Below are 25,645 nucleotides of genomic sequence, written 5' to 3' on the forward strand. Positions count from 1 at the left end.
CTAGACAGGCTGGAGACTTGGGCGGGGAAAAACCTGATGAAGTTTAACAAGGGCAAGTGTAGAGTTTTGCATTTGGGGAAGAAAAATGTCATGCACCAGTACAGGTTGGGGGCTGACCTGCTGGAGAGCAGGGTAGGTGAGAGGGACCTGGGGGTCCTGGTGGACAGGAGGATGACCATGACCAGCAATGTGCCCTTGTGGCTAAGAAGGCCAATGGCATCCTGGGGTGCATTAGAAAGGGTGTGGTTAGTAGGTCAAGGGAGGTTCTCCTCCCCATCTATTCTGCCTTGGTGAGGCCGCATCTGGAGTATTGTGTCCAGTTCTGGGCCCCTCAGTTCAAGAAGGACAGGGAACTGCTGGAAAGAGTCCAGGGCAGAGCCACAGAGATGATTAAGGGAGTGGAACATCTCCCTGATGAGGAAAGGCTGAGGGAGCTGGGGCTCTTGAGCTTGGAGAAAAGGAGACTGAGGGGTGACCTCATCAGTGTTTACAAATATGTAAAGGGTGAGTGTCAAGAAGATGGAGTTAAGCTTTTTTCAGTGATGACCAGTGATAGGACAAGGAGTAATGGATACAAATTGGAGCATAGGAGGTTTAAGGTGAATATCAGAAAAAATTTTTTTACTGTGAGAGTGACAGAGCCTGGAACAGGCTGCCCAGAGAGGTTGTGGAGTCTCCTTCTCTGGAGACATTCAAAACCCGCCTGGACGCCTTCCTGTGTGATGTGCTCTGGGTGACCCTGCTCTGGTGGGGGGGTTGGACTAGATGATCTTTCGAGGTCCCTTCCAACCCCTAGGATTCTGTGATTCTATGATTCTATGATTCTACCAGCCTGTTTTTAGTCCTTTCCTCCTGGTGACATAAACTCTTCTGAGCCATTTCAGCAATCTCCATGCTTCTTGCAAGCATGTTTATCCTTTTGGCTGATTCATTTTTAATAAGCTCTTTAGGGAGGAATTTCTTTGTTGCTGTTCTTTTCATGGTACCAGATTGAATACATTATCCCCACGCTGAGACTTGGCTTTTTTAATAGCTCAGTTCTGAATGAAGCCACTCACACATCTCAGGCACTTCTATGTTCTCCAACCAGCTGCTCCAAAAATCAAGCCTTTGTAGCATCTCAAATGTAAAAACGACATCACATGCTGATGTGACATTCACTGACTCATTGTGGGGTAATTGGAGACCTTACACGATGATGATTTCTGCCTCAGCAGTCTCCCTGGTCTGACTGTGCCACTGCCACCACCACTGGCTTTGAGGACTGCTCACTCCAGTAATCCTAACGCTCCCCTTTGCCTGTTTAGGTGTAAATTCTCCAGCAGCAGGGGTTCAGTGTTACATGTTGGACGATTAACATCGTTTGGGCACGTTGGCTCTGAGGTTCCTTTGGCACCCAGCCCCACTCCACCACAAGCCCCACTTGGTGGGTTCCTCCTGCACACTCCGCAGCTCTTGCAGTGCTCAGGATCTGCTTTGCACCTCTGTCTGGCAAGGCTGCTCTTGGCCACAGCTGGGCAGACCAGTTGTTTCACTTTATTTATTGATTGCTAGAATTTGTATCAGAGCTCACGTGTGGCTCTTACCCAGTTTCTCTGCCTTCTTAGGCTGCGCTTCCTCTTGCATCTGCCGTTTCCTTCTCCTGCAGTTTTGTCAACCACCCTCCCCATCTTTTAGCGAAGAGAATGTTAATGACTCGGGGAAGTGTCCTGGGTTTTGCACCAGCCTCCGTCCCTCGGTGCAAACCCCCTGCTGTCACTCCTGGGGGTCTCTGCAGCCCGGCTCCCCGCTCCCAGCCCTGGCGCCTGCCCGGACCCTCCGCAGCCCCAGGGGCCTCAGCTTCAGCGGGCACCTCGTGGGGGAGACAAGCCCGAGCTCCCCCGGCTCAGCTGCCGGGCAGGGCAGGCAGGGCAGGCAGGACAGGCAGGGCAGGCAGGGCAGGCAGGAGAGGCAGTGCAGGCAGGGCAGGCAGTGAAGGCAGTGCAGGCAGGAGAGGCAGTGCAGGCAGGACAGGCAGTGCAGGCAGGACATGCAGGACAGGCAGCACCAGGCAGGGCAGGCAGGGCAGGCAGTGCAGGCAGGGCAGGCGGGGCAGGCAGGGCAGGCAATGCAGGCAGGGCAGGCAGGGCAGTCAGGAGAGGCAGTGCAGGCAGGGCAGGCAGTGCAGGCAGGACAGGCAGTGCAGGCAGGGCAGGCAGTGCAGGCAGGGCAGGCAGGGCAGTCAGGAGAGGCAGTGCAGGCAGGGCAGGCAGTGCAGGCAGGACAGGCAGGACAGGCAGGACAGGCAGGGCAGGCAGGACAGGCAGTGCAGGCAATGCAGGCAGGGCAGGCAGGACAGGCAGTGCAGGCAGGACAGGCAGCACCAGGCAGTGCAGGCAGTGCAGGAAGGGCAGGCAGTGCAGGCAGGGCAGGCAGGACAGGCAGTGCAGGCAGTGCAGGCAGCACCAGGCAGGGCAGGCAGTGCAGGCAGGGCAGGCAGGGCAGGCAGGGCAGGCAGGGCAGGCAGCACCAGGCAGAGCAGGCAGTGCAGGCAGAGCAGGCAGGACAGGCAGGGCAGGCAGTGCAGGCAGGGCAGGCAGCACCAGGCAGTGCAGGCAGTGCAGGCAGCACCAGGCAGGGCAGGCAGGGCAGGCAGGGCAGGCAGGGCAGGCAGCACCAGGCAGTGCAGGCAGGGCAGGCAGCACCAGGCAGTGCAGGCAGTGCAGGCAGGGCAGGCAGCACCAGGCAGGGCAGGCAGTGCAGGCAGGAGAGGCAGGACAGGCAGCACCAGGCAGTGCAGGCAGTGCAGGCAGGACAGGCAGGGCAGGCAGGACAGGCAGGGCAGGCAGGACAGGCAGCACCAGGCAGTGCAGGCAGGGCAGGCAGCACTAGGCAGTGCAGGCAGTGCAGGCAGGGCAGGCAGGGCAGGCAGGACAATCAGCAGCACCATCAGCACCATCAGGCGGCGCGCGCAGCAACCCAGACATGCGGTCCCACATGGTCTAGCGGTTAGGATTCCTGGTTTTCACCCAGGCGGCCCGGGTTCGACTCCCGGTGTGGGAAAGCTCGTTGTTTTGCTCCTGCCCTTCCCGGGCCGCGCTCCCCGCCCCTCGCGCGGGGCACCCGGGGGGTCCCCCCAGCCCCCGCGGCGCGGCCCGTTTTGCTGCAGCGCGGGGGGCGCGGCTGCCCCCGAGCCGGGAAACCGGGGCTGGGTTGCGTTTCAGCACAACCCTGGAGGAGGCTGAGGGAGCTGGGGCTGTTCAGCCTGGAGAAGAGGAGGCTGAGGGGAGACCTCATTGCTCTGTACAACTACTTGAGAGGAGGTTGTGGTGAGGTGGGTGTTGGGCTCTTCTCCCTGGTGACCAACAAGAGGAGATGGGGTCAGGCTGCACCAGGGGAGGTCCAGGCTGGAGTGTTGAGGCCTTGGAACAGGCTGCCCAGGGAGGTGGGGGAGGCACCATCCCTGGAGGTGTTCAGAGCAGGGGTGGACGTGGCGTTTTGGGAGATGGTTTAGCTGGGGGGGTTGCAGGGTGGATGGTTGGACCTGATGATCTCCAAGGTCTTTTCCAGCCTTGAGGACGCCGGGAGGGGCCCGCGGCTCTGCGGGGACCAGGGCTCGTTTCACAAAACCCTCCCGGCTTTCCCAGCTCAGCCCGCGGGTGCCGGGGCCGCAGGGCCGGGCCAAGAGCGGCCGCAGAGCAGCAGCCGGGGCGGCGCGGGGCGGGCGGTTCCCGCCCGGGGAGGGGGCCCGGGGCTGCGGGAGGAGCTGGAGGCCGAGGAGGGGCCCGGGAGGGACCCGGGATCCGGGCCCGTAGTCGTCCCCCCCCCCGCCCCGGTCACCTTTGACCCTTCCGGCCCGCGGGCTCTCGCGAGAGCGCCGAGGCCGGTGACAGCCCCGCTCGCCCGCCCAAGTATCGCGAGCGCTCGAGCCGCCGGCTTCCGGGCGCCGTGTCTCGCGAGAGGCAGCGGGCGCGGGCGCGCGGGGCCGGGTCCGTGCCAGGGTCTCGCGAGAGCCCCTGCGCGGGGCGCGGGGCGGCCCCGTGCCGAGCGCCCCGCCTGCCCAGCCGGACGCGCCGGGCGCCATTTCGGGAGCAGCCGCCGCCGCCGCCGCCGGGGCCCCAGCCCGGGTCCGCGGAGCCCCCGCCACCGTCACGCCGCCCCTCGCCTCCTGCCGCCTCGGGGCCGGCCGAGCGGCGCCGCCCGCCCGCGGTGTAGACGCCTGGAGAGGGCTCCCGAGCCCTCGGGCCCATCCCCCGCCCGCAGCGCAGACAGCGCCGGAGCCCGGACTTGCCGCCGCCGCCGCCGGACCTCGGGCGCCCGGACCAGGACAGCACCGCCCGCGGCGCAGGTACCTGCCGAGCGAGGCCGGGCGCCGCCGCGGGGAGAGCTGCGGCCTGGCCCGCGGAGCCGCCGCGGCCCGGAAGGCCTGCGCCCCTCGCGCCGCCGCGGCCGCCCCTCTCGGGCCCGGCGGCCTCTGCCCCCCCCCCCCCCCCGCGGGAGCCGCCGCCGCCGCCCGGCCTGCCCCGGGGGCCGAGCCGCTGCTCCCTGCGCGGCCTGGCCGTGCGGGGCTCGCTCGTTCTCCGGCCACGTAGCGGGCGGGCCCCGCCGTTCCCGCCGCGGCGCTGCCCCTCCCCGCGTCCCCCCACGATGGCGCTGTGCGGGGCCCGGCGGGGCGGGGAGGCCCCGCCGCTGTTGGCGTTGGGAGACGGGGGTGGGGAGCGGCGGGGAGGGCGAGGCCCGGGACCCCGGGCGGGTCGGTTGGGGCGCAGCCGCGTGTTCGGGAAGCGGAGCCCGTTGCGTGCGGATCGCGCGGGGCGGGGGAAGGGCCGGGCGGGTGGTGCCCGCAGCCGGGAGCCCGAGGCGTCCGCCCTGGAGTTCCCCGGTCTGCTTCCAGGGGGCTTCTTGTAAAGGCTGGCTGGAAGCGTCGCTGCTTGGAATTCGTCATGCGAATAATTTCGAGGATAAGAGCTTTTAAAAACTCCTTTTAGGAGCTTTAAAGCTCCTAATAAATAAAGAGGTGGAAGCTGCCCTCAAAATACTGGCTAGATGAGGAGCTGTAAATTTCATGTCTCTTTCGGGTTTTTTTTTTTGTAGACACACAAAGTTTTAAGTGTATTTCATTCCTTGTTTGTTTTGACGTTTTGCTCTGGTATTTTTTTTGTATTTTTTTGTTTTGTTTTAGTGTATTTTGTTTTTGTGTTTTTTTTCTCTACAGTGGTGTTAAACACGCAGCTTTTTTTGAGAAGCTGAAAGGCTTTTATGAAAATGTTGAGCTTCAGTGTTTATTGAAATATGCTTGAACATTATTTTCTACTACTTTGAAATTATTAAGGATTCTTATTTGTGATTTTAAAAAAATATCTTTATATGTAGCGTCATTAAATGCCTTAAATGAATTACAAAATTGGTAGTAGGTCTGTGTTGAGGGAGCAGAAGGTATTCTGATAAAAACACGGTATTATACCAGTGCAGATGTTTTGTACGAAGGGCACAGATTGCACGAGGGGAGACCAAAGGTCCCTGTAACTCGGGGTTTGGTCTGTGGTGGTGGCCAGCAGTAAAGCCTGAGAGAACAGCAACACGGGGCAGTCGTTCAGTGCTGCATCTCTCCGGATCCTCGTAGTTGTCAGCTTGCTGTGGCTCAGGGTCACAAGGCACGTCTTTATTTAATGAAAAGCTTTTTTCTGTAAACTTTTGTGCTGGTTTGTTTTGGGTTTTTTGACCGTTGCCTGTGGTGTTTCTTTGTTGCCATCCGCAGTGCTGTGTGACAGTGCATTCCAGCTTAATGCTGTGTGAATAAGGACCTTTGTTTTGAACCCCCCGGGTGATCCTGCATTCACCCCGACGGTTTGGTGAATGTAGGAATGGTCATTCCCTGCTCACTTTTCCATGACACTCAAGATTTGGTGGTCCCTGTTACGGCCCCGTCCCCTGCTTTGACCACGCCTCTTCAGGGTGAAGAATCCCACCCCAGCTGTAGCTGCACATGTGAAAATATAATTGTGGGTGGGAGTTGTCACTGGTGGGGAATTTCTTGTAAAATCCTGGGTTTGGCCTTTTGCTTAATCACACTAATGTTCATAGCACATACTGGTAGAGCAGTGGTGAATTAAATCATATGCATGTATGTAGATGATTTGAAAAGCTGGGTGTAAATACCCTAGTAAAAAGAAACATTAAGTCATTACACATCTGATCATGTTTGTTATAGTACACTTGGGCTGTAGCCCAGGAGGTGATAACGGTGAGGATGAGGTTAGCATGGCTTGGTGAAAGAACTGAGTGTGAACTTCCAGTGCTCTGGTGTTGCTGAAGGGTCGTGTTTTATTCTTGATTGTGTTAATGGGTGGTGATCACATGTAGGTGGGGGGATGTCTTGATTCTGACATGTGGTGCAGTTCTGGTATAATATTCTGGGTTATGTGTGAACAGCTTAAAGGGTTTTGAAACGTTGGAACTATTTTATTCTGCAGGCCAAGCCTCTGGACAGCAGGGCTCCTGCTGCAGTGTCTGTAACCACGGAGCAGGAATTAACCTCGATGATTAAAAAGCCGTTTTAAGGCACACATGCAGGGAAATCTTAACTGTAGGGCTGTGTGACTTGGATCTAGAGACTTGGTCTTTTTTGAGTATAAGAAACAAAAAGGAGAGAGAAGCTGTTTTATGGAGAGATTTGAGGAAGTTGAGTCTTTGTACTTAAATGCTGAAAGTCTTGAGAAAGTCTCAATAGTGTGTCTGCACAGAGCAAGGAAATCAAGTGTCAAAGGGGGGCATAGTATAATAAACACAAAATCACATGATAGGGTTGAAGTTGAAAAATAAGAGGAACAATTTTTAAACAAACAAAAAGAAAGGTTTGTGGTGACTAGTGTAACCTGGCATGGATGGTCTTTTTTATGTGAAACCTGAAGTTCCAGCCTGGCTGCATCTTCAGTAGCTCTTAGTGCTGGAATTGTGTTTCTTCTGTGGTCCCTGTTGGGCCGGAGGCTGCATTTCCTCAAGGACCATCATGTTCACTCTTAAGTTTTCAGATGAGTGAATGTGCTGATAGCAGATGCTAGCAAGCTGTGAACAGCACTGCCTGAATGTTTGTTCTTGCCATTTACATGTCCCTCCTGGGCTCTTTGGTCAAGCTCTAGTCCTTCTCAAGATGGCCTCAAGCCCCGCGTTTCTCGGTCATCAGTGATTTGTGCTCTTTGTTTTGAAAGAAATAGGTGGAATCCCTCTGGGGTTTCCACTGGCTGGTGGTGTTGGATAGCATCTTGTTGCTCATAGCTGTAATTGCTGCGTGTCACGTTCTTTATCATCTCCTTGGGCATGGGGCTTCATTCCAGTTCCTGTTGCAAATGTCTTCTGAGACTCTGCTCTGTGAATTGGAGCCAATGATGGCCTCTTGCGGAGAAGCTTTTGGGGTGTAAAGCACAGGGTTGTTTTCTGTCTCAGCTGGATTTCATTTCTTCTTCCAGGTGTCCTGAAACATGGCTGATGATATTGATATTGAAGCAATGCTTGAAGCTCCTTACAAGAAGGTGAGAAAAATGTGCCAGTGAGGTCCTCTTTAATTTAGCATTATTCATGAAACTACTGCTGAACTGTAAACTAACATCCCTGGAGCCCTCATGATTTATCTTATTGGAGATGCATTACATGTAACTTACAAGTAAATATATACTGTTAATGTAATTATATTGTGCAGTAGTTTCACTTCAGCGTGATGAATAAATGCCCATCTATCTCTCTTTGTAGACTTGCCTAACGATATCTCACCTCTACTCCCATGAATTCACCTTTGATTCCAGTGTGAACTGTCAATCATAAGGTAGTAATTGAGTGACGTATCGCTGTACCGTGGTCCCCTAGGTTTAAAAAAAAACAAAACAAACACCACCCAAAACCAAAATCAAAACAACAAAAAAACCCCCCAAAACCAAGAAACCAAAAACCTCTTCTAAAATTGTCAGGTCCAGTTTGGTATAGCAACAAGGTGAATGCAGTGGTTTGGGAAAACAGCAGGGTTCCAAGAATAACCTTTTCACCAGTCCCGTGGCAAGTAAATATTTGAACAGTCTGCTCGGTGCAAGAAGAGTGAGACTGGCTCTTAATGCAGGAGGCTGGTGGCAGTTAATCTTCTACCAGGGCAGATGGAAATCAATTGCTGAGTGAACGAATTGACAGAAATTCTTGGATCCCTGAATAGAATGTTCTTAGCAAGTAAAAGACAGTATCACAGTCTGCGGTGTCATTCTAAAAGAAGCTCTTGTGTTCTTCTGTTCTAGTTGTTTAATTAGGAAATGTCGATTTTATGCAAAATTTTTATCAATAAGCCTAGTGATGTCTTTTACCTAAACCAGCAGCAAATGAATACTGTCTTTTTTGGTTTTCACCAGAAGGTGAAGTGTTAACATGATGCATGCTCTAGCACTGGTTTCACAAGAAATGTACCATAAGTTTTAAGTCGCTTAGGAATTGTACTTTTGATGTAACCAATGTGATTAAACTGTAAAGCAAGGATATAAATTATATATAGCAGCTATTGTTAGTCTATTCTGCAGTGTTTATTACAACCATGTCATGAATTTTGGATGAGCATTTGTAAGTTTTAAGTTGTATATTTAGTTTATGTAATATTTAGCAATTACCTTAAAATCTTGAAGAGAAATTTGTAAATTGTTATGTTAAAATTCTTGTGTCCTGGTTTAACATGGATATTTTCCATGTAAACAGGTATGGAAATAGGGAATGTTTAGGCTGGACTGGTGGATTATTGATGACTTTCTTGGGAGCCGACGTTACTAAAGCAGTGTGAATCCCTGTTTGCTTCAGGGCGAGATGTGTGACAGAGGTGACATCAAGCTCTTACAACCCTGCAACGAAAATGAGCGAAGATCTCGGGAATGGCATCGGTCACAGGAAATCCATAGTGCTGGCTGCTAGCGTAGCCACTGGGGCTTAGGCAGAGGTGTAGCCTTGGTGCTGGTCAGAGGGGCACACAGACACAAACCTGAAACTTCCTCTTACATTTTATAGAAATAACATTTAACCACTTGAGTGCTGAATTCTACAGGATAACTTGCTCTCTAAACCATGTAAGGAAGTATCTACAATTTAATACACACTTTTAAATGATGTAAGTCTTGTATTTTGTAATTGTATGACTTAAATTTAAGCAGCAAAGTGGTTAAACATGCCTACCTAAATTTTTTAAAGCTTTCCACATAAAACTGTAAACAAGTAATTTAGTATTAAAATTTTTGTTTTGTATTTTCTTATTCCCATTCCCATTACCCTTTGACCACTTGAAATGTTTCCGCTTCGTCCTCACGATGTTCTTCTATCAACCCTGCTTAGGATGAGAACAAATTGAGCAGTGCCAATGGCCACGAAGAACGAAGCAAGAAGTAAGTGTTTTCTCAGTTCCCTACGCTTGGGGGGAGGCTGCTGATCCTTGCCAGCTTCTGAGTGCATGACAGGAGTGTTTAGGGAAGTTACAAGAAAAAGCAACTGCAGCAATTAAGAAATGTTGTTTACTGATGTAGTTATGTCCTTGTCACTGATGTCATCAGAGTTGTGGGAACATTTAATGTTAACATCAGATAAAAATCCAGACTTGGTAGGTTCAGCAGATACAATTTTTTTCTTGTTGCTTTAGCAGTGCAATGGATCTTTTGTTTAAAAAATGTATTTGGTGTAGGAATTTATGGGATTTGGAACACTGCAGAGAATTTAAAGACACCAGTGCTTTCTTGGAAAGGTTTTGGGTGCGATCCCCTCCTTCTATTCACCTTCACCTTCAAACATACCTAATTTTTTTTGTTTGTAATTTAACCTTACAAAATTATACTACCACCTTTTTAAAGAACGAGAGTTCAAGCCCACCTTTTTCAGGAAGCATAATTCCAGGGTCTGAGCCCTGATGACAACCCAGACAAAATTTATGGAATCAAATCAGAAATTTGAAGAAAAATTCCTTACATAAAAGTCTTTTAAATGCTCCAAATAAATGGAAGGTATTTAAATTTAAAAATAAATTCCTTACCTTACAAGCACCATTTGGTGATGAGATAGTTGACGTAGGAAGATTACCAATCTGGTGGTTGTTGAGTAAACAGTAACTGGTGCCTTTTTGCAGTACTTGGCTAACTCCAGGCAGCATGTGTGCTGTGGTCGTCTTCAGACCCATACAGATGAGGTGATGAAGAGATGTAAAGAACATTTCTTCCCAGGTGTAGAATTTTTTTTTTTTAATGAGAAATCCATTTCCAACATCAGACTTGCTTTGGAATCTAATAATGTAAAATTGATTGTACCTCATCTCTGTGTCCCAAACAATACTGTGGCTGTCATACTAAATTCTGAGACCCCTAAAACCTCATCGAAAGCAGCTGCTCCCAACATTTCTGACTTTCTCTTGCTTTAAAATACATATACATGGGTGTAAACTGCTTTTATTTAGATGGTTGGTCTCAAAATACAGACTTGGATGTGAAAGAAAAACCATTTTAGAATGACTTTGGTTCATGGTAGAAGGATGAGAATACCGGAATGTGCTTCAGTTCATGTCATTAGTTGCTATAACCTCTAAGACTGAAGCAGTGACATTTGTTAGCATTCTGTCCATGGTCCCATTTTCAGGCTGAGCCTGTGTGCTCTGAGTTTGTGTTTGTAATTCACAAAAACAGTAAACTAAGTTTAGGAAAAAAATTGTGTTATTGGAAAATAAAAGAAAGCCAAGGTGTTTTGCTACTGTTTGGCTTGCAGTGTTTGTTGTTTCACCTCTTTTGTTTTCCTAATCATACCCTCACGTCTGTTGAGGAATGTTGCTCCTCTGGTATCTCCCCAGTTCAGTTCTTGAGTCAGCAATTACTAGAAGGTTTAGTTATTCTTGTACTGCAGCTCTGAGAAGCTCTATGAAGCTTTTTGTCCCCAAATTCTGATCTGATAGAGGTGGTGTTCCCTGTAAGCTTTAAAGAGTGACCTGCACCATTTTGTATGTGACTTATAACAGTGTACTCTTGCTGAAGATAAAGGTGTATCTAGGCTTGACGAGACTTCTTGCTTCTTGATCAGTTAAACTGTTTGGAGGGTCAGTCTCTAGAGGATGGTCTTTTATCTCCCTTAGTGAGACAATATTGACAAAAGATTCAGATTGTCAGGAAAACCATAATCCACAGCAAACAACAACTGAAAAATAGCATTAGATTCAGTGTGCAGCTTTCAGTAATTGACATATCTTAGTAAATTTCTGTGTTGGAAGTTGAAAGGATTAAGAATCTGGAGTTAGACTAGTTACCTGTACTCAGTATCCAGTTCTGTCATGATGGGAAGGGAGAAGGGGGATCTTGACTGTTGGGAGTCTTTGTATGCCCAGAGGGTTGAGCTCAGTCACAGCTGCACAGGGAACCCTCCCGCCCTCCTCACTGAGGGCAGGTCCTGCTTACTGCTCCTGGGGTGAGCTGCAGGTAGTGGTTTGTGGAGCTACTACCTTGAGTGTTTGAGGGGTTTAATGGATCCTTGGGGAAAGGGGCTGTGCCTGCCTGACACAAACTGCATTACAGTGGGAGGTGTGGTGAAGTGATGCTGATGCAGATCATGCTGGAATTCTGGGTGGGGCTGACTCATATTGGGGTTTGATGCAGCAGCTTCTCTGTCCATACAAAAATATTAGAGAAACTTATGGGGTAATGTAAATAGGTACTGAATTAAAAATGAAATATTCCAGTTTTTAAAACCAAATCACAATGTTTCTTTTGAGAGCTAAATACTGAGACTGTTCCAATAGGTCCTAAGTGGAGATTGGAGAGCACAAGTTGCTCGTGATGATTTGGATCAGTTGGATGTGGGAGATGAAAGATTCTTGCTTTAATAATTGAAACTAGCTAGAAGGCTTACTTTCTGTGGCCATGTATCAACTCTGAAAGATGAACTTTTTTACAAAGGGGAGGGTTGGCTTACCAAGTTTTTAAGTGTGTGTGTGACCATTTTGAAAAAAGATTATGTATATAATCAGAAGGCCCAAGAAGAGGAGAGGAAAAAATTAAATAGCAAAGGATGTTTTGAGTTTCAAAAGTTTAGCATTAAAGTAGGTTATTCCCAGAATATGGTGGGAGGTAAATTTCTGTCTTAAATAATTGCTTGAGCATCTGTTTAATGTGTTTTATTTATGCAAACAAATATATTTAAAAAACCAGGAGACTTAAGTTTTTGTGGTCTGAGACTGAGATGGGGGAGGGGTGGGGAAGGCACATAACCCAAAAGTAGTCTGCCAAAAATGGGACAGTGGCTCACTTGAGTGTTTTCAAATATGTGGTATAATTGACTGTTAGAGATTTCAAAAGTCGAACTTTTCTAAGAAAATGATCAAAATTCAGAAGATCTACAGTTTGCCCCAAACCTGTAAGAGTCGCAGACTTCGAAAAGCAAGTGGCTTGTGAGTGGGAGGGGAAGGTAGGAAGCAAAACTCTTAACCACTGTGTTAAGACTAATGGCAGGGAGTGTTAAGACAACGCAACCTTCCTTTCTCTCAGATGTGCCTTTTCCTTTTTTTGTTTTGTTTTACTGTGCTGTAAAAATTTATTTTAGCATCTTGATGGTGTATTTAAGTGTGTTTGAAAGACATGTAAAGTAGGTCTGATGCAGGGAAATGTTTTTCAGTCCTTTTCTGAGAAATATTCTTCAGTTATTAGAAAATGTAAAATAAAAAAAGTACTGTGGAGCAACTTTATGTTGCTCATGATAAATTTTGAAAGATTGCAGGCTTGCTTAACCACAAGAAACTTGTATAAATACCAACAGGGAGAAACTTTTCCTGTCTGTGATGTGGTAGAGGAACTGTGGAATGTGTGGTAAATAATAACACTGAGCTACATGTGTAACCAAAGTTGTGTTTTGCTTCCTCAGGAGAAAAAAGAGCAAGAGCCGAAGTCGAAGCCATGACAGGAAGAGGAGCAGAAGTAAGGAACGCAAGCGGAGCCGAGATCGGGAAAGGAAAAAGAGCAGGAGCCGGGAGAGGAAGCGCAGCAGGAGCAAGGAGCGCAGGCGCAGCCGCTCTCGGAGCAGGGATCGCAGATTCAGAGGCCGTTACAGAAGTCCCTAGTAGGTTATTTATGTGGTGGTGTGTGTGCTGCTTCAGTGGGTGATGTGGGAGCTTAGCTTCTGTCTGCCTTCTAAATTTGCTATTGATCATCTCAGGAAGGTGAGAGGTTAAGGTTGGAGAGTTACAGGAAATAGAGTGAAAAAGGGGAGGGCAGTAATGTGTCTAACGTGTCCAGCTCCTCCGGCTAGTTTTCATTTTTATCTGAATGCAGAAAGATGTGAAAGCAGGTGAAATAATGTGTACAACTGACTGGGGGGAAAAAGTCACAAAATCAAAATAATGAGCAAGTGACTTAATTGTCCTTTCCAGTACATGTATTGACACGTCCTAACCATCTTCAGTACATGAACCTGATGGTTTAACTGTCAAAAAAATGCATAGTAGCCTATGGCTTTGGTTACAGGTTCAAAACCTTTTGCTGGAATTACTAAAGGTTTTACTGGGTTGCTGCTCTTAAACACTTGCTGTATTTATGGATCTAGACTGGAAATGTTTTGCCTTAGTAGTGCATGTTTTTTCTGCTTTTTCTCAGACTTCTTTAGAGGCTGTGAAATTATTCTTTAGTTCCTGTCAGATCTTTGCCTTGATAGAACTTCTGCTATGGGTAGTTCCTGACAGTTGTAAATTACTTCTCAAAAACCAGTTTTTCATTGGTATTGATTAGGTGTTTCTCCTGCTTTGTAGTCCTGCCCTCCCCTTTGCTCCCCATCACCTCTTTTTTCCCTTCATAGAAGCAGAAAAGAACAGTGAGAACTGGGCTGTGTGCTTGGCTCTCATTAATTGCCTGCTCGTGTCAAGTATTGTTTGAGTATCATCTCAATTGGCAAATCTTGTAATGCAAGATCATGTCAGAGCAGGCGTTTGAAAAGGATGTCTGCTTTATAATCATGGCATGTAACACTATCCATGATGGAGAAATACCTCTCAAGATGTTTGAGAAGGCAACCTTTACCTTCTGATACATTGCAGGCTTGTACAGTTTTCTGCACATTAATGTTTTTTTAGGTGGCTGGGTCCCAGTCCTTGGAACACATTCCTTTTGGTACTATTGGGATGCAAGCAAAAAAATGGCTGAGGTCTCAGGATCTCACTTTTGCCCTAAGTCAGGATGTAGGCATTTTCATAATGAACACGTGCTGCAGCTCCTGGCGCTGCTAAGGTGCAGTGGCATCCAGTGCTTCCATCCATCCTGTCTCCTTGGAGACCTATGGAGCGTACCAGCCCAGCTTTTACTCTGCCCAAGTGTCAGGCCTGCCAGAGCCTCTGCACACCTACTATAAGCTCAGGTGTGCACATCTGGTGTGGTTTCTGCCACTCTTCGGCACCTGTAAGACGACAGGAGCTGGTGGGGCTATGCCAGTGCCCCCATTGTGACTCCAGAATGCCTCTTAAATGAGACCTTAATGAAGATATAATGAAGTCTTCCATACCTGGAGCCTGACAGTCATCGTGTCCAGTGTGGGGTTCCATGGAGAGGACGTCCTTCATCTCATCACTCAGTGGGGAGTTGCTGCATTCTCCTAACTGCATTAAAGGGTGTTGCTCTTTGTTTTCCCTGTTGTCATTGGTTGAGAAGGTTCTTCACCTGGAGAAATCTGGGGGTTTCAGAGTTCCAGTCTTCCAAAATAACTTCTACAAGTAGAGGTTGAAAATACGGACATTACTACAATAACCCATGTCTGCTTTAGTACATCAGGATATGTTCTGCCAGGCAGGTAAATGATAGCAAGGGTGTGTTTTCAGTGTTTTGGTAGTCCTGAATAGCTGTTCTGTGCAATTTCTCTGGTATTGAGACAGTGAACAAAAAGGGGAGATGATCTAGGATCCCCTGAGTATATAAGGTGGTGCTCATTAGTTTGGTAGCATCGGGTTCTCTGCTTCAGTTGCTGAAATCTTTATTTCATTTAACAAAGTAGTTTTTTAGCATTTAAGATAGTTTAGCAGAAGGCTGGTGTGGGGCAGCTCTGCATCCCAGAGGCATTGGTGCTGCCTCTTGTGTGGGCAGCTGTTGGCTGCTCAGAGTTCGCTCCTGGGTCATGGATGATGCTGTTGAAATGATGCATGTGCTAAAATGATTTCAAAATTCTAGTTTTGTTTTGGAAGGTGTGAAGAAGGAGGATGTGAGGGGGAACTCTTCCTGTTTAGGACTCTCCAGTGCAGAGACTTACCTTTTAAAGCTGTGTAACAGGCACTGACTTTTAGGTGAAAACAAGTTCTGGAGATGACGCCTCCTGCATCACCAGCCTCCTTTGGATCAGATACCTTTGGATCTACCAAAAAACAGTGCTTCCATTTGAAGAAACCCTCTGCAGCAGTGCCATCAGCTCAGTGTTTCAGAAGTAACTACCAGAAAATCTCCCACTGGATGGAGAATCTGGGGTCTCACCTTCTGGGGCTGTTCAGACAGCTGGTGTTACTGTAGGCAGTGTTTTAGCTGGTGGCAGCATCTAGTTCAGAATTCTTGAGGCTGTATTTTTTTGGTTTTATTTTTACTCTTGTTCTCCTTGTGATCTTTGTAATTTACTTTATAAAAGGATCTTTTCAAGCTGATACCTCATAAACTGAGATACTCTGCTGCTGAGGATGATGTGGAAGCATCTCTGCAATAGTGAGAAGAGAAGGTGTAGTGTAGGTAATTCTGAAGGAGTGCCACAGAGAACTTGAGAACTTTGAATTAATCTTTGAGCAAGAAATAGTAATTAAATGTTTGTCATTTTAAAAAATGGGGTGAGTGTCTCCTATTGGTTAATGTTCACAGGGCTTTTAGGTGTTACTCTTCTTGCATATCTTGCACCTTTAGTGTTTTACAGTTAGATTGTTAGGTTTCTTAGGAGAGGGAACCTAACTGACTAGTGCAGTTTAGCCATCGGTCTGATAAATCCCAGCTATTGCTGACATAGTCACTTAGACTGTCCCGTGCTATTCCAGAATTAAGAGCTTGGGCAAAGCTGCTGGGAAGACAGTTGTTCATGAAGACTGAAATTCATTGTGATTCTCCTGGACTTTGTTAGCCAAACCTTGCTTTGTCTGAGACTCTTCTGTTGGAGACTTGGGTGTGACTGCACAGGTGAAAGCTGCTGTTTTACTGGCTGTCTTCTGACCTGACTATTGTTCCTGGCCATGGGGCATCACACAGGTTTGGGAGAACACGGACCTAGCTGTGCTTTGGTCTGTACACAGAACATAATGCATTTGGCTTATGAAGAAGGCTTTTGCCTAACCCCTAGGCAAAAATTGCTTGTGACCCAGTGCTTCCATAAGTGATAGCTGGAAGTGGGCAACAATTGCACAGAGTTCTTAGGCAGTAGGAGGAAGGAAGAAAATTCCCTAGAGATCTACAGCTTTGCAAGCAGGTCGTCTTAGAAAAAAATAAAGCAATCCCACAGAATACTGTTGAAAAAGGATCTTCAGAAGGTAACTTGAGCTGTCAGCTTGCCCCAGACAGCTTTCTCCTCAGTCCATTCAAGTGGTCTGTTACAGCTTCAGTTTGCTGGGGTTTTGTAGTGTTTCTCTCATGTAGTCTTGTAAATAAAATACTACTAAGTTGGTGAGAGTGAAAATGGAAGAGGTATTTTGGAATTGTGGGTTGTTGGTGTTGGTTGTTTTTTGTTTTTCTCAGGAAGCTTTGCATATATCTAAGAACTGTCATTGTGTATCTCAGGTTCTTTTTTCATTAGGTTTAGACAAACACTTAAAACGGTTTTTTCCATATTCCCTATGATCTTGATTTTTGGCCATCTACTTGGTCTGCCTGGTGATATTCTGGAGTGGCTGCAATTGGTTTGTCTTGCTGCATTTGAATTGAAATAGAGAACACAATGTTCTACCTCAGGAGGTGTGAAGGGCAAGGTAATCCCATCTCTGATAAGAGGCCAGCTTCTGGAATTAGTACCAAAAATATCCAGCTGCAGCTTTTGGCAGTATGTGCCATAGACGTTGGAGAACCTGAATGGAGTAGGAAATAAGAGTAATTTATCCTAGGAAAAAAAAGTGGTTTTGGTCATTAGTGATCTCATCTCAACACATGCCTGTTTTTTATGTTGTATTTTCTCTTAATAAGTAGTTTCTGAATGGTCTTTTTTCTTTATTTTTTTCTTCCAGTGTTATACAGGGACATAATTCCCTGGCTTTAACATGGCCAGCGTGGTTTGGGATCTTGGCCCACTACTTCACCTGTGTCAGGACATGTTTAAAATGGGCATCCTCCTTGTGGCTGCTGAGTTTAACTCTAAGCATTGCTGCTTCACTGAGTAGCAAGATGATGTTTATTAGACACTTGGTTGGCTAAATGGATTTAGTGAAATACTCCTGAATGTCTTCAGACTGCTGTGTCTTTCAGGGTGTTTTCACAACAATTTATAGGCACAGCAGAGCCTCGGGTGCAAATGGAAAGACAAGCCTTTACCACTCAGTGTGTGCAGCAGTGCCTCTGCTGCTCAGTGGATATGCAGGAAGAGCATTAACAGGTGGTGTTCTTTGCCTTGTATCTACAAGGAGATGACATTCAGGGAGAACATGATAGGAGGAATCTTGCTGTTGGTGTCACTCTGCTACCCTGTGCCACAATAGCTAGGGCTGTCCTGACCAGGGAAGCAATGGGCAGATTGCCATTTGTTCTCACAAGCCTCTGTGAAGCCTGGACAACTAAAATTAGATTCAAGAGACTGAATTCCTTCTGTGGTGACATGTCTATGTAAGGGTAACTGCTGGCTTAAATGGTTCTGTGGTTTGATGTCCAGGAAGAGCTTTACTTAAAGGAAGCTACATATAAATATTTGTAGCACTTGAGTGGCTAGACCTCAGATAAGATTACTGAAGGTGTCCCTTGCAGATGTTTGCGGGGAGCTACTTGGTTTACACTGAAACCTTAAATCTTACAAAGCTTTTGGGTTTAAAATGCTACAATTGAACAAATACTCCTGCCAACACCACTTCCCTCAAAGCTGAGGCTGATTTCCAGGCTGTTAGGGTGCTACTTTGCAGTCAGGAGTAGGTAGAATATGCATGGGGACAAAAAAACTTGAAGAAGGTGACAGCAGTAACTGGCTCAGAATGTTTTGTACTTACCAATGTGCCATGTCTGGCTGGCTCATGATTCTGTTCTTCATTGGAGTTCTGCATACTCTAGGATTCTGTGATACAGCTGAAGCAGAGCAGGGAGCACATTCTGTGCTGTGTGGTTTGGTGTCCTGCACGAGCTCATGCAAGCGGTGGGTGCTGCACATGGGAAACGTGGACAGGCTGGGGGGCAGGTGTGGGTGAGTACAGACAGAAGTTGGGGTTCAGGTGCTCTGGTGAGTAACATCTCTCTTTTCTTTTGCTGTAGTTCTGGTCCAAAATTCAACAGTGCCATCAGAGGGAAGATTGGTCTGCCTCACAGCATCAAATTAAGGTTTCTGCCTTTTTTCTGCTTTTTGTTGCATCATTAATCAGTTGTGTCGACTAGTAAGTTTGAAGGTTTTCTTATGATCTTCTTGATCTCTCTTCATAGCAGACGACGCTCCAGAAGCAAAAGTCCCTTCAGAAAAGACAAGAGCCCTGTTAGGTAGGAACTTTTACATGCATTTGGGGATTGGTTGCTTAATTGAAGTTGGAAAAGTAATGATGTAGCAATGTTCCCCAGGTTATACTCCCAAGTAATGCTGGGATTCGGTCTGAAAGCCCATGAGAGGAGAGCATAGAAAATAAGTTTCTTGCTCCCTGTATCATAAGCTCTCTCCCTCCTGCAGTAGGAGTATAAATAATGTCAGTTTGCAAAATCTGTCTTGCTTTGCTTTCTCTGTTTCTCTATTTTCAGTCTTTTTCCTGTTAAGTGTGATTTAAATGAACTAGCTTTTCTGCTAAATCTTAATAATCTTAATTATGGAATGGGAAAGTACTGTACAAGTGCTTCTTTTTCCTATTTCAGTATGTGTTGCTGTTATTTCTAGAGAAGCCAGGTACCTTTGCAATCCGGGAGGTGCTTGTCCATTCTTGGGCTTCTCATTTAGGAAACTGGGTTTAGATATATGCTTATGAGATTATTCTCTAAGTTAATACAGCTAAATTTAGCCAATCTTGCTCTGTCTTTTTAATAATTGACTCTTACAGAAATAATTGGCTTCAAATTTTTTGTCTGTATTCTCAGTGATTTCTTTTTTTTAATTTATAAAGATGTAAGTGCATATTATGTTGGAAACTCAGTCCAGTCTTCACCATGCTGATTATGTCCTGTACTTAAGGACAAGTCAGGCCTTTTTAGATTTGAGTCTTTAACAACTTAAAAGTGGCACATCTAATTTCAGCTGGTGGCTGAAATAACATTTGTCTGGTCCTTCTGGTGTCAAGGATGAGAGCAGTTATTTACTATTCATGCTCTTTTATTGGCTAAGAAGCTGAAACTACAAAATGAGAGCTGGGAATTCTGTGTAGATGTCAGTATGGTTTATGCAGTGGCTATAGTGACTCTAAAGTGACTGGGTAAATGCAAGATTAGTTTGCAAAGCCACAAAAAAAATTTAATGCCACTTGTCTAAGAGTCTGCACAGCTACTCTGTGCTAAGTATACCTGTTTGCCTGTCCTTTCCTGTCCTTTCATCTCATCTTTTTGAGTGCAAGTTCCCTAGTGTTAGCTGTCTGTTCTGGACACAGAATCGCACCCCTGTTTAATTGGGGCCTGTATACTTAAAATACAGTTTTCCAGTCATATTTAATGCTTACATTTGCAACAGGAATTTTAATAATGTTAAAGAAGTAAAAATACTAGGTGTTCCCTTCAGTTCTTGACCCTGCCTTTTTTAATGTGGCAGGTGTTTTTTTCCCCCATCAGACTTTAAATAAAAGTTTCTTGCATGACCCAGGGCTGAGTTATCCTAATTCAGATTATTTTTTAACTGACCTTTCCAGAGAACCTATAGATAATCTTACCCCTGAGGAGAGGGATGCTCGGACAGTGTTCTGCATGCAGCTGGCTGCCAGAATTCGACCGAGAGACCTGGAAGAATTTTTCTCTACAGTAGGGAAGGTAATTCATAGGGAGCTTAAAATTATTCTGAGGTTTCCTCTAGTTGGTGAAAGGTGGATGAATGATTACCAACTAATTCTTAAGGGCTTGGAACATGAAAATGTAATTTATCAGGGGTTTGCTGTTCAGCATGTGAGGTGATGCAAGACATGGCAATGCAGTTCTCATTCAAATGACTTCATTTTTCAGAAGTTTCAGTCTAGCAGATAAGTCTGCCAAGTTAAAGTGTGATTTAAAAATTAGCCTAACCTTTAATTTTGAAAAACTTTTTGTGTTCCATCAACTGTAAGGTTCTGGCTTAGAGCAGTGCTGCAGGATTCTGTTCCCCTTTCCTGGGGCACAGTACTGATGACTTGGAATGGCAGTTGTTGATGCTAGCTTGTCTCTGGGAGAGCTTTGAGGGAGCTTCGTGTTCCTCCAGATCTGCAGCAGAATTACAAAGCCACTGGTTTGCCAAATCATGGTCTGGGTTTTAATGCCTTTCTGAGAAATGAGCTGCATGAATTAGGTTGTTTCCTGTATCTCTAACAGCATTTCTGTGCTCACCTTGCAGGTCCGTGACGTGCGGATGATTTCAGATCGAAATTCCAGGCGTTCAAAGGGAATTGCTTATGTAGAGTTTGTTGATGTTAGTTCAGTGCCTCTGGCAATAGGACTGACTGGGCAGAGAGTCCTGGGTGTGCCAATCATAGTGCAGGCATCACAGGTAAGGAGCTGTAACCTCCATGTGTTCATGCTGAGCAGGGCTGGAAAACCTACTGTTTAAAAATTCGGTTACTGTTGAACATGTGGAAAATCTTAATAGGAATTCTTATTTAAGCTAATTATAAACGGGCCTTTGGTTTCCCATGGCTGACAGGTGAATTAAAGCAGTTAAAAGTTACATAAATGCAATTTGAAAATACAGATGTTAATTAAGAAGGTTGCAATAATGAAACTATACCGTTACATAATGGTGTATTATGTATTATTTCCAGCGTATGTAAGAAGTAAAGTGTTAATTTACTAGATACAGGCCAGAATTCTGCATGAAATTGTTCAGTTTCAGGGCTTTTGGAAGCCTTATCTTTGTACTTGGTTATGGTCTTGAATTTTGTAGATTTTAAGTTACAGTCTGGATATTGTGCAGCTGCTATTTTGGGGCTAATCTGCTGATTTTAATCTATTTATACTGCTTATGTTAGGGTTTTTTATTAACTTCTTACTGAAGGTGAGCTTTTCTTTTTTCTAGGCAGAGAAAAACAGAGCAGCAGCAATGGCAAATAACCTGCAGAAGGGCAGTGCTGGCCCTATGAGGCTCTATGTGGGATCTTTACACTTCAACATCACTGAAGATATGCTTCGAGGAATTTTTGAGCCATTTGGCAGGGTAAATTTTAATGTGGCATGTTGTGATAAGTTTGCCTGAAAACCTAGATTAGTTTTAGGACACTCAGCTTTTGGAAATTACCTTCACACCTGCACTTTTGCTTCATTTTCTCACTTTTGTGTGTCTGTACATTCACAGGGCTCTTAAGTAAATGGTTTGTATTGGAGAACAAATAAGCACCTTGATTTGTGGTCTTGAATGGCAAGGCTTAGGAGGGAAGGCTGAGAATTCAGTGAGTACCTAAAATAACAAACCAGAACAACCAAAAAAACCCTTTGATTGTGAACAGGAGCTGTACTTCACAGGTTACAGCACAAAGCCCAGAGGCAGGTCTGAGCTCTGTTCAGTGTGAATTTAGTAGTTTCATCTGGTTTGGAGGATTTTTGCTCAAGTTTTAACTCACATTCCTACCATGAAGGAGCAGTGTGTCTGTACAGCTGTGACACTGCCCCTTCCCCTGCTCCTTGGTTCCCAGGGTGCAACATGACAGTTGCCTTTTGCAGAGAGAGTAGTGGAAGTGAGCAGATCAAATCTCATGTTTCCAGTGGAGTCATAATAAATGCTGGCCCTGTTGTGCTCAGATCTCCTCAGAAAAAGTAATGTGCTTAATATGTTTGTATTTAATGGGGGGGGGGGAGTAAAAAATTATCAGGTCCTTTGATTATCTCTGACCATCAGCCTTGCCTTGTACATCCTGTAACAGTGCTTTTTCAGCTACATTACTCAGATTCAGGATCTGTATCCCTTTAATTCTCTTCTGCAAAAGCCTGGAAAATGGCAGCAATTTCAGTCTGGGTGGCTGTTCTTGTTTTGTCTCAAAGTCTGGCAGTAGGATTAGTGTTGATTAGGAGGCTTATGTGTAGAGCTGTGAAGGTTTTTCCTTCTCCTGTTTCCATATTCTCCGGTCTTAAACTCTCCTCCTCCTCTTCTGTGTTGTCTCTTCCCAGCACTACTTTATGGCTCATGGATGACTCAATAATATATATTAAATTCAGTACCTGTAACCTTCCAGGAGTCCCATATGCCAATAATGATTTCAAATATGCCTGTTTCTCTTAAAGCCCTTGGTTGAAGTCATGCAGACTGCTTTTCTTACCTTGTGAAATGGATTTCCTCAGGGAATGAGATGCTGTGACTGTAAAGTTTCAGTTGGGATGTGAGATTGTCTGCATGCTCATTTTCTGTCAGTGTTGCATTATGACCCAGGGTGTGCCTGTAGCTGGACTTGACTCAAAGGATAAACTTTATGCACCTTATGTTTACCTGCTTCTCTTTTGGTTTCCTAGTACATACCCAGCTGCCTGTCCACTGATTTTGTCAAGGAAGGAATGAGGAGATGATTAAAAAAAAATTGTTTCACATTCATAAATGTATATTTAGCAGGGCTATATTCAGGTTTTGGTTCAGTACCTTGTGTTTTGTTCCAAAATGACTGATCATAAGTATCTTGGTTCTTATTTTTAGATTGAAAGCATTCAGCTGATGATGGATAGTGAAACTGGACGCTCAAAAGGATATGGATTTATCACGGTATGATTAAAGTTGCCAGACTAGTTTGACAATTTCTGAGAATAACCCTCCCATGGAGCAATGCAGCTTACACAGCAGTTGTTAGGTCTCAGCTTGGAGATGCGTTGCAGGATGTGCAACAGTGGGCTCTGTCTTTGTTCCTGCCAGTTCTCTGTGGGTTCAGAGTGGGGTGGTGCAGGTTGTGGTTGGTGCCTGGTCATTGCTGTCTTCAGCAGGAAAAAGTACTAGCAAAGACTGGCATTTTCACAGTGCTGTGAAGATTACTGAATTTGAGCTTCTTAGGGGAAATAAAATTTTAGAGGCTAAAACTTTCATTTTCCTCATTACTCTCAAATACATAATTTTGTGAACTTGGGTTTCTTGACTGACCTGGCAATTTGTCAGGGAGGGAAAAGTCTTGGCTGGAACCTCCAACACTTGAAGACAGACTAAACCAGACTAGCTCTATAGCTAACACTTTATATTTCTAACACTGGTCAAATAAGTGTATTTTTAATTTGATGTTACCCAGCATAAAGCAGAACATCTATTAAGAAGGGCCAGTAGATGCATGGCAGTTACAAGGTCACAAGGAAGTGACTCATCCTGAGGAAGTGTTGAAAGGGAACTGCAGCCATGAGTTCTTCTGTTCGTTGCCATGTCTAGATGTTCTAGCTTCAACAATAATATATGTTTAAACATATTCTTAAGTAAATTTAAGAAAGTAAATTGTGTGTGTTTGGTTTAAATGTAAAATACAGAGGACATTTAAATTAGCTTGCAGCTATTGTTACCTTAAATACAGTGTTTCTCATGTTTACATAACACTGGATATTCCATGCACTAGAAGTGTTGCTGAGTCTTACTGAATGTGTATTTTTACTGTCTACAGTTCTCAGACTCTGAGTGTGCCAAAAAGGCCTTGGAACAGCTCAATGGGTTTGAGCTGGCTGGCAGGCCCATGAAAGTTGGACATGTAACTGAGCGCACTGATGCTTCCAGTGCCAGTTCCTTTTTGGACAGTGATGAGTTGGAACGGACTGGAATTGACTTGGGAACAACTGGTCGCCTACAGTTGATGGCAAGACTTGCAGAAGGTATGTCTGAGGCTTGATAGGAAATGTGTTAAAACACAGTGTTTGGATTAATGCACCCCATGGAATGTGTGGCTGAATGTTTGTGGCACAGATTGACACAGGATCAGCAATTAAGCTAATGATAACAATGCTCACTATCCCCCCCCACCCCAATAGGGAAAGGAGAGAATAAGGAGAGAGGATTCCAGATTGAAAACTCAAACAGCTCTAATGAGAGAGCAGTGATGAAAGAAACCATGTACAAATAAATACAAACATCAGGAATGTGCACAACCCCCATTGTCCCCCCACCCCCAGCAACTCCCGGTGTGCTCCCCTGAGCTGAGACAGTCCCGAGAAGGTTCCAGAGCACCTCTGGAGATTGGGACAGAGCAGATGGGCTGAGGGGAGAGATACTGGGGTCAGGAGCACATGGGCTGAGGGATCAAAGGAGATGGACAGATGGAGTCCTCTCTGAACACCGGCCATGGACAGAAGAATGGAAGGAAAAGAGGAAAAGAGCTTGAGTTCTGTGTCCCTGAGTTTATACCTAGTGTGATGTGGTGCTCTGCAATGCTCTGCTTGGCCCATTGTGCCATCTGTCCAGACTGCTCCTCCCTATGGGAGGGCTGTAGATCCAGCTCTGCTGCTCCTTGAGTGACCAAAGCAGCAGGTTCAACAAGCAGAACAAAGTGGCCTTGATCTCTCAGCAGTAACTATAAACATCCAGGTGTTCCAACCGGCTGGAAAACTTGCTGCTGCTTTCAACAAGTGGCTGCTGAGAAGGGATTTCACTGAAGGGAAACAAATCACTAAAAAGAAAATTGGCTTCATCCTGGCTCAAGCCAGGAGAACATAGAAGGGTATTTTTTAAACTTTTGACAAGAGTTCAGGTGTCTGTCAGTGGTGTTGCTGCCTCCCTGCCCGGGTGAGACATGCTGGCTACAGGGCAGGTCTGTGTTCCCTTCCAGGAACGGGTCTGCAGATCCCCCCGGCGGCACAGCAGGCTCTGCAGATGAGCGGCTCTTTGGCGTTTGGAGCTGTGGCAGGTAAGACATGATGCCCTCTTTATTTTTCAAAAATACTTTTATGATTTTGAGACGAGAGGTACTTATCTACATTTTGTGATCTCTTGAAATGAGAATGTAGGTATTGCAGCATGTTTTACAAGCTGTAAAACATTGCAAATCCATGAGCAAATAAACAGTGACAGTACCTGACAGCTTTGATGGGCATCATTCATTGCTTGATTTTTGGCAAGTCTGTTGTAGTTAATTCATCCCAAGCTTTCATCTCTATCTTTGCTAATCCCTGTACTAATTGGGACTGTATGTTCTACTGTAAACTGTTAGAAGTGGCAGGCTCATAACTGGAAGGGGTTTGAGCCCTCTGAACAGAGCTGTGCCAGGAACAGGAGGGTTGTCAGGAGCTGATGGGGGACACAGCAGCTGAGTCTGCAGCAGTGTTGGGTTTGTGCAGTGCATGTCCTGGTGAGGAAGGGAGCTGTGCAGCAGGGAATTTGTGTGTTGCTTGGAATCAATTGGCTGTAGTGTGTATGTGCTGTGAGTGGGGATGTTGGAAGTGTTAATGAGACTTTATTTTGTTGAGAGAGGGAA

At 46.0% G+C, this 25,645-nt stretch overlaps 1 protein-coding gene and 1 non-coding gene across 10 annotated transcripts in view; both read left to right on the top strand.

Annotated features, from left to right (window-relative positions):
• Nucleotides 1–2,970: 2,970 nt before the first annotated feature.
• On the top strand, nucleotides 2,971–3,042 carry TRNAE-UUC (transfer RNA glutamic acid (anticodon UUC)). Its single transcript has one exon. It is a non-coding gene; the product is annotated as a tRNA-Glu (tRNA).
• A 973-nt stretch (nucleotides 3,043–4,015) lies between these two features.
• Nucleotides 4,016–25,645, top strand: part of RBM39 (RNA binding motif protein 39) — a 32,413-nt gene continuing 10,783 nt past the window's right edge. For 3 of the 9 annotated variants that reach the window (XR_007891007.1, XM_051633506.1, XM_051633507.1), the window contains exons 1-12: nucleotides 4,028–4,327; nucleotides 7,446–7,508; nucleotides 9,328–9,377; nucleotides 12,877–13,071; nucleotides 18,399–18,464; nucleotides 18,564–18,617; nucleotides 19,958–20,075; nucleotides 20,629–20,781; nucleotides 21,307–21,444; nucleotides 22,909–22,974; nucleotides 23,846–24,050; nucleotides 25,001–25,078. Coding sequence is in view for 8 of the 9 variants with exons in the window: in XM_051633506.1 (XP_051489466.1) it covers nucleotides 7,458–7,508; nucleotides 9,328–9,377; nucleotides 12,877–13,071; nucleotides 18,399–18,464; nucleotides 18,564–18,617; nucleotides 19,958–20,075; nucleotides 20,629–20,781; nucleotides 21,307–21,444; nucleotides 22,909–22,974; nucleotides 23,846–24,050; nucleotides 25,001–25,078 (1,174 nt within the window). In the remaining variant the exon portion in view is untranslated. Of the gene's footprint in view, nucleotides 4,328–7,445; nucleotides 7,509–7,725; nucleotides 9,378–12,876; nucleotides 13,072–18,398; nucleotides 18,465–18,563; nucleotides 18,618–19,957; nucleotides 20,076–20,628; nucleotides 20,782–21,306; nucleotides 21,445–22,908; nucleotides 22,975–23,845; nucleotides 24,051–25,000; nucleotides 25,079–25,645 lie in introns of all 9 variants that reach the window. The other 6 variants (XM_051633509.1, XM_051633510.1, XM_051633512.1 and 3 more) reach the window with 6 other exon arrangements.

Source organism: Apus apus, chromosome 15, assembly GCF_020740795.1.
Source record: "Apus apus isolate bApuApu2 chromosome 15, bApuApu2.pri.cur, whole genome shotgun sequence".
Lineage (NCBI taxonomy): Eukaryota > Metazoa > Chordata > Aves > Apodiformes > Apodidae > Apus > Apus apus.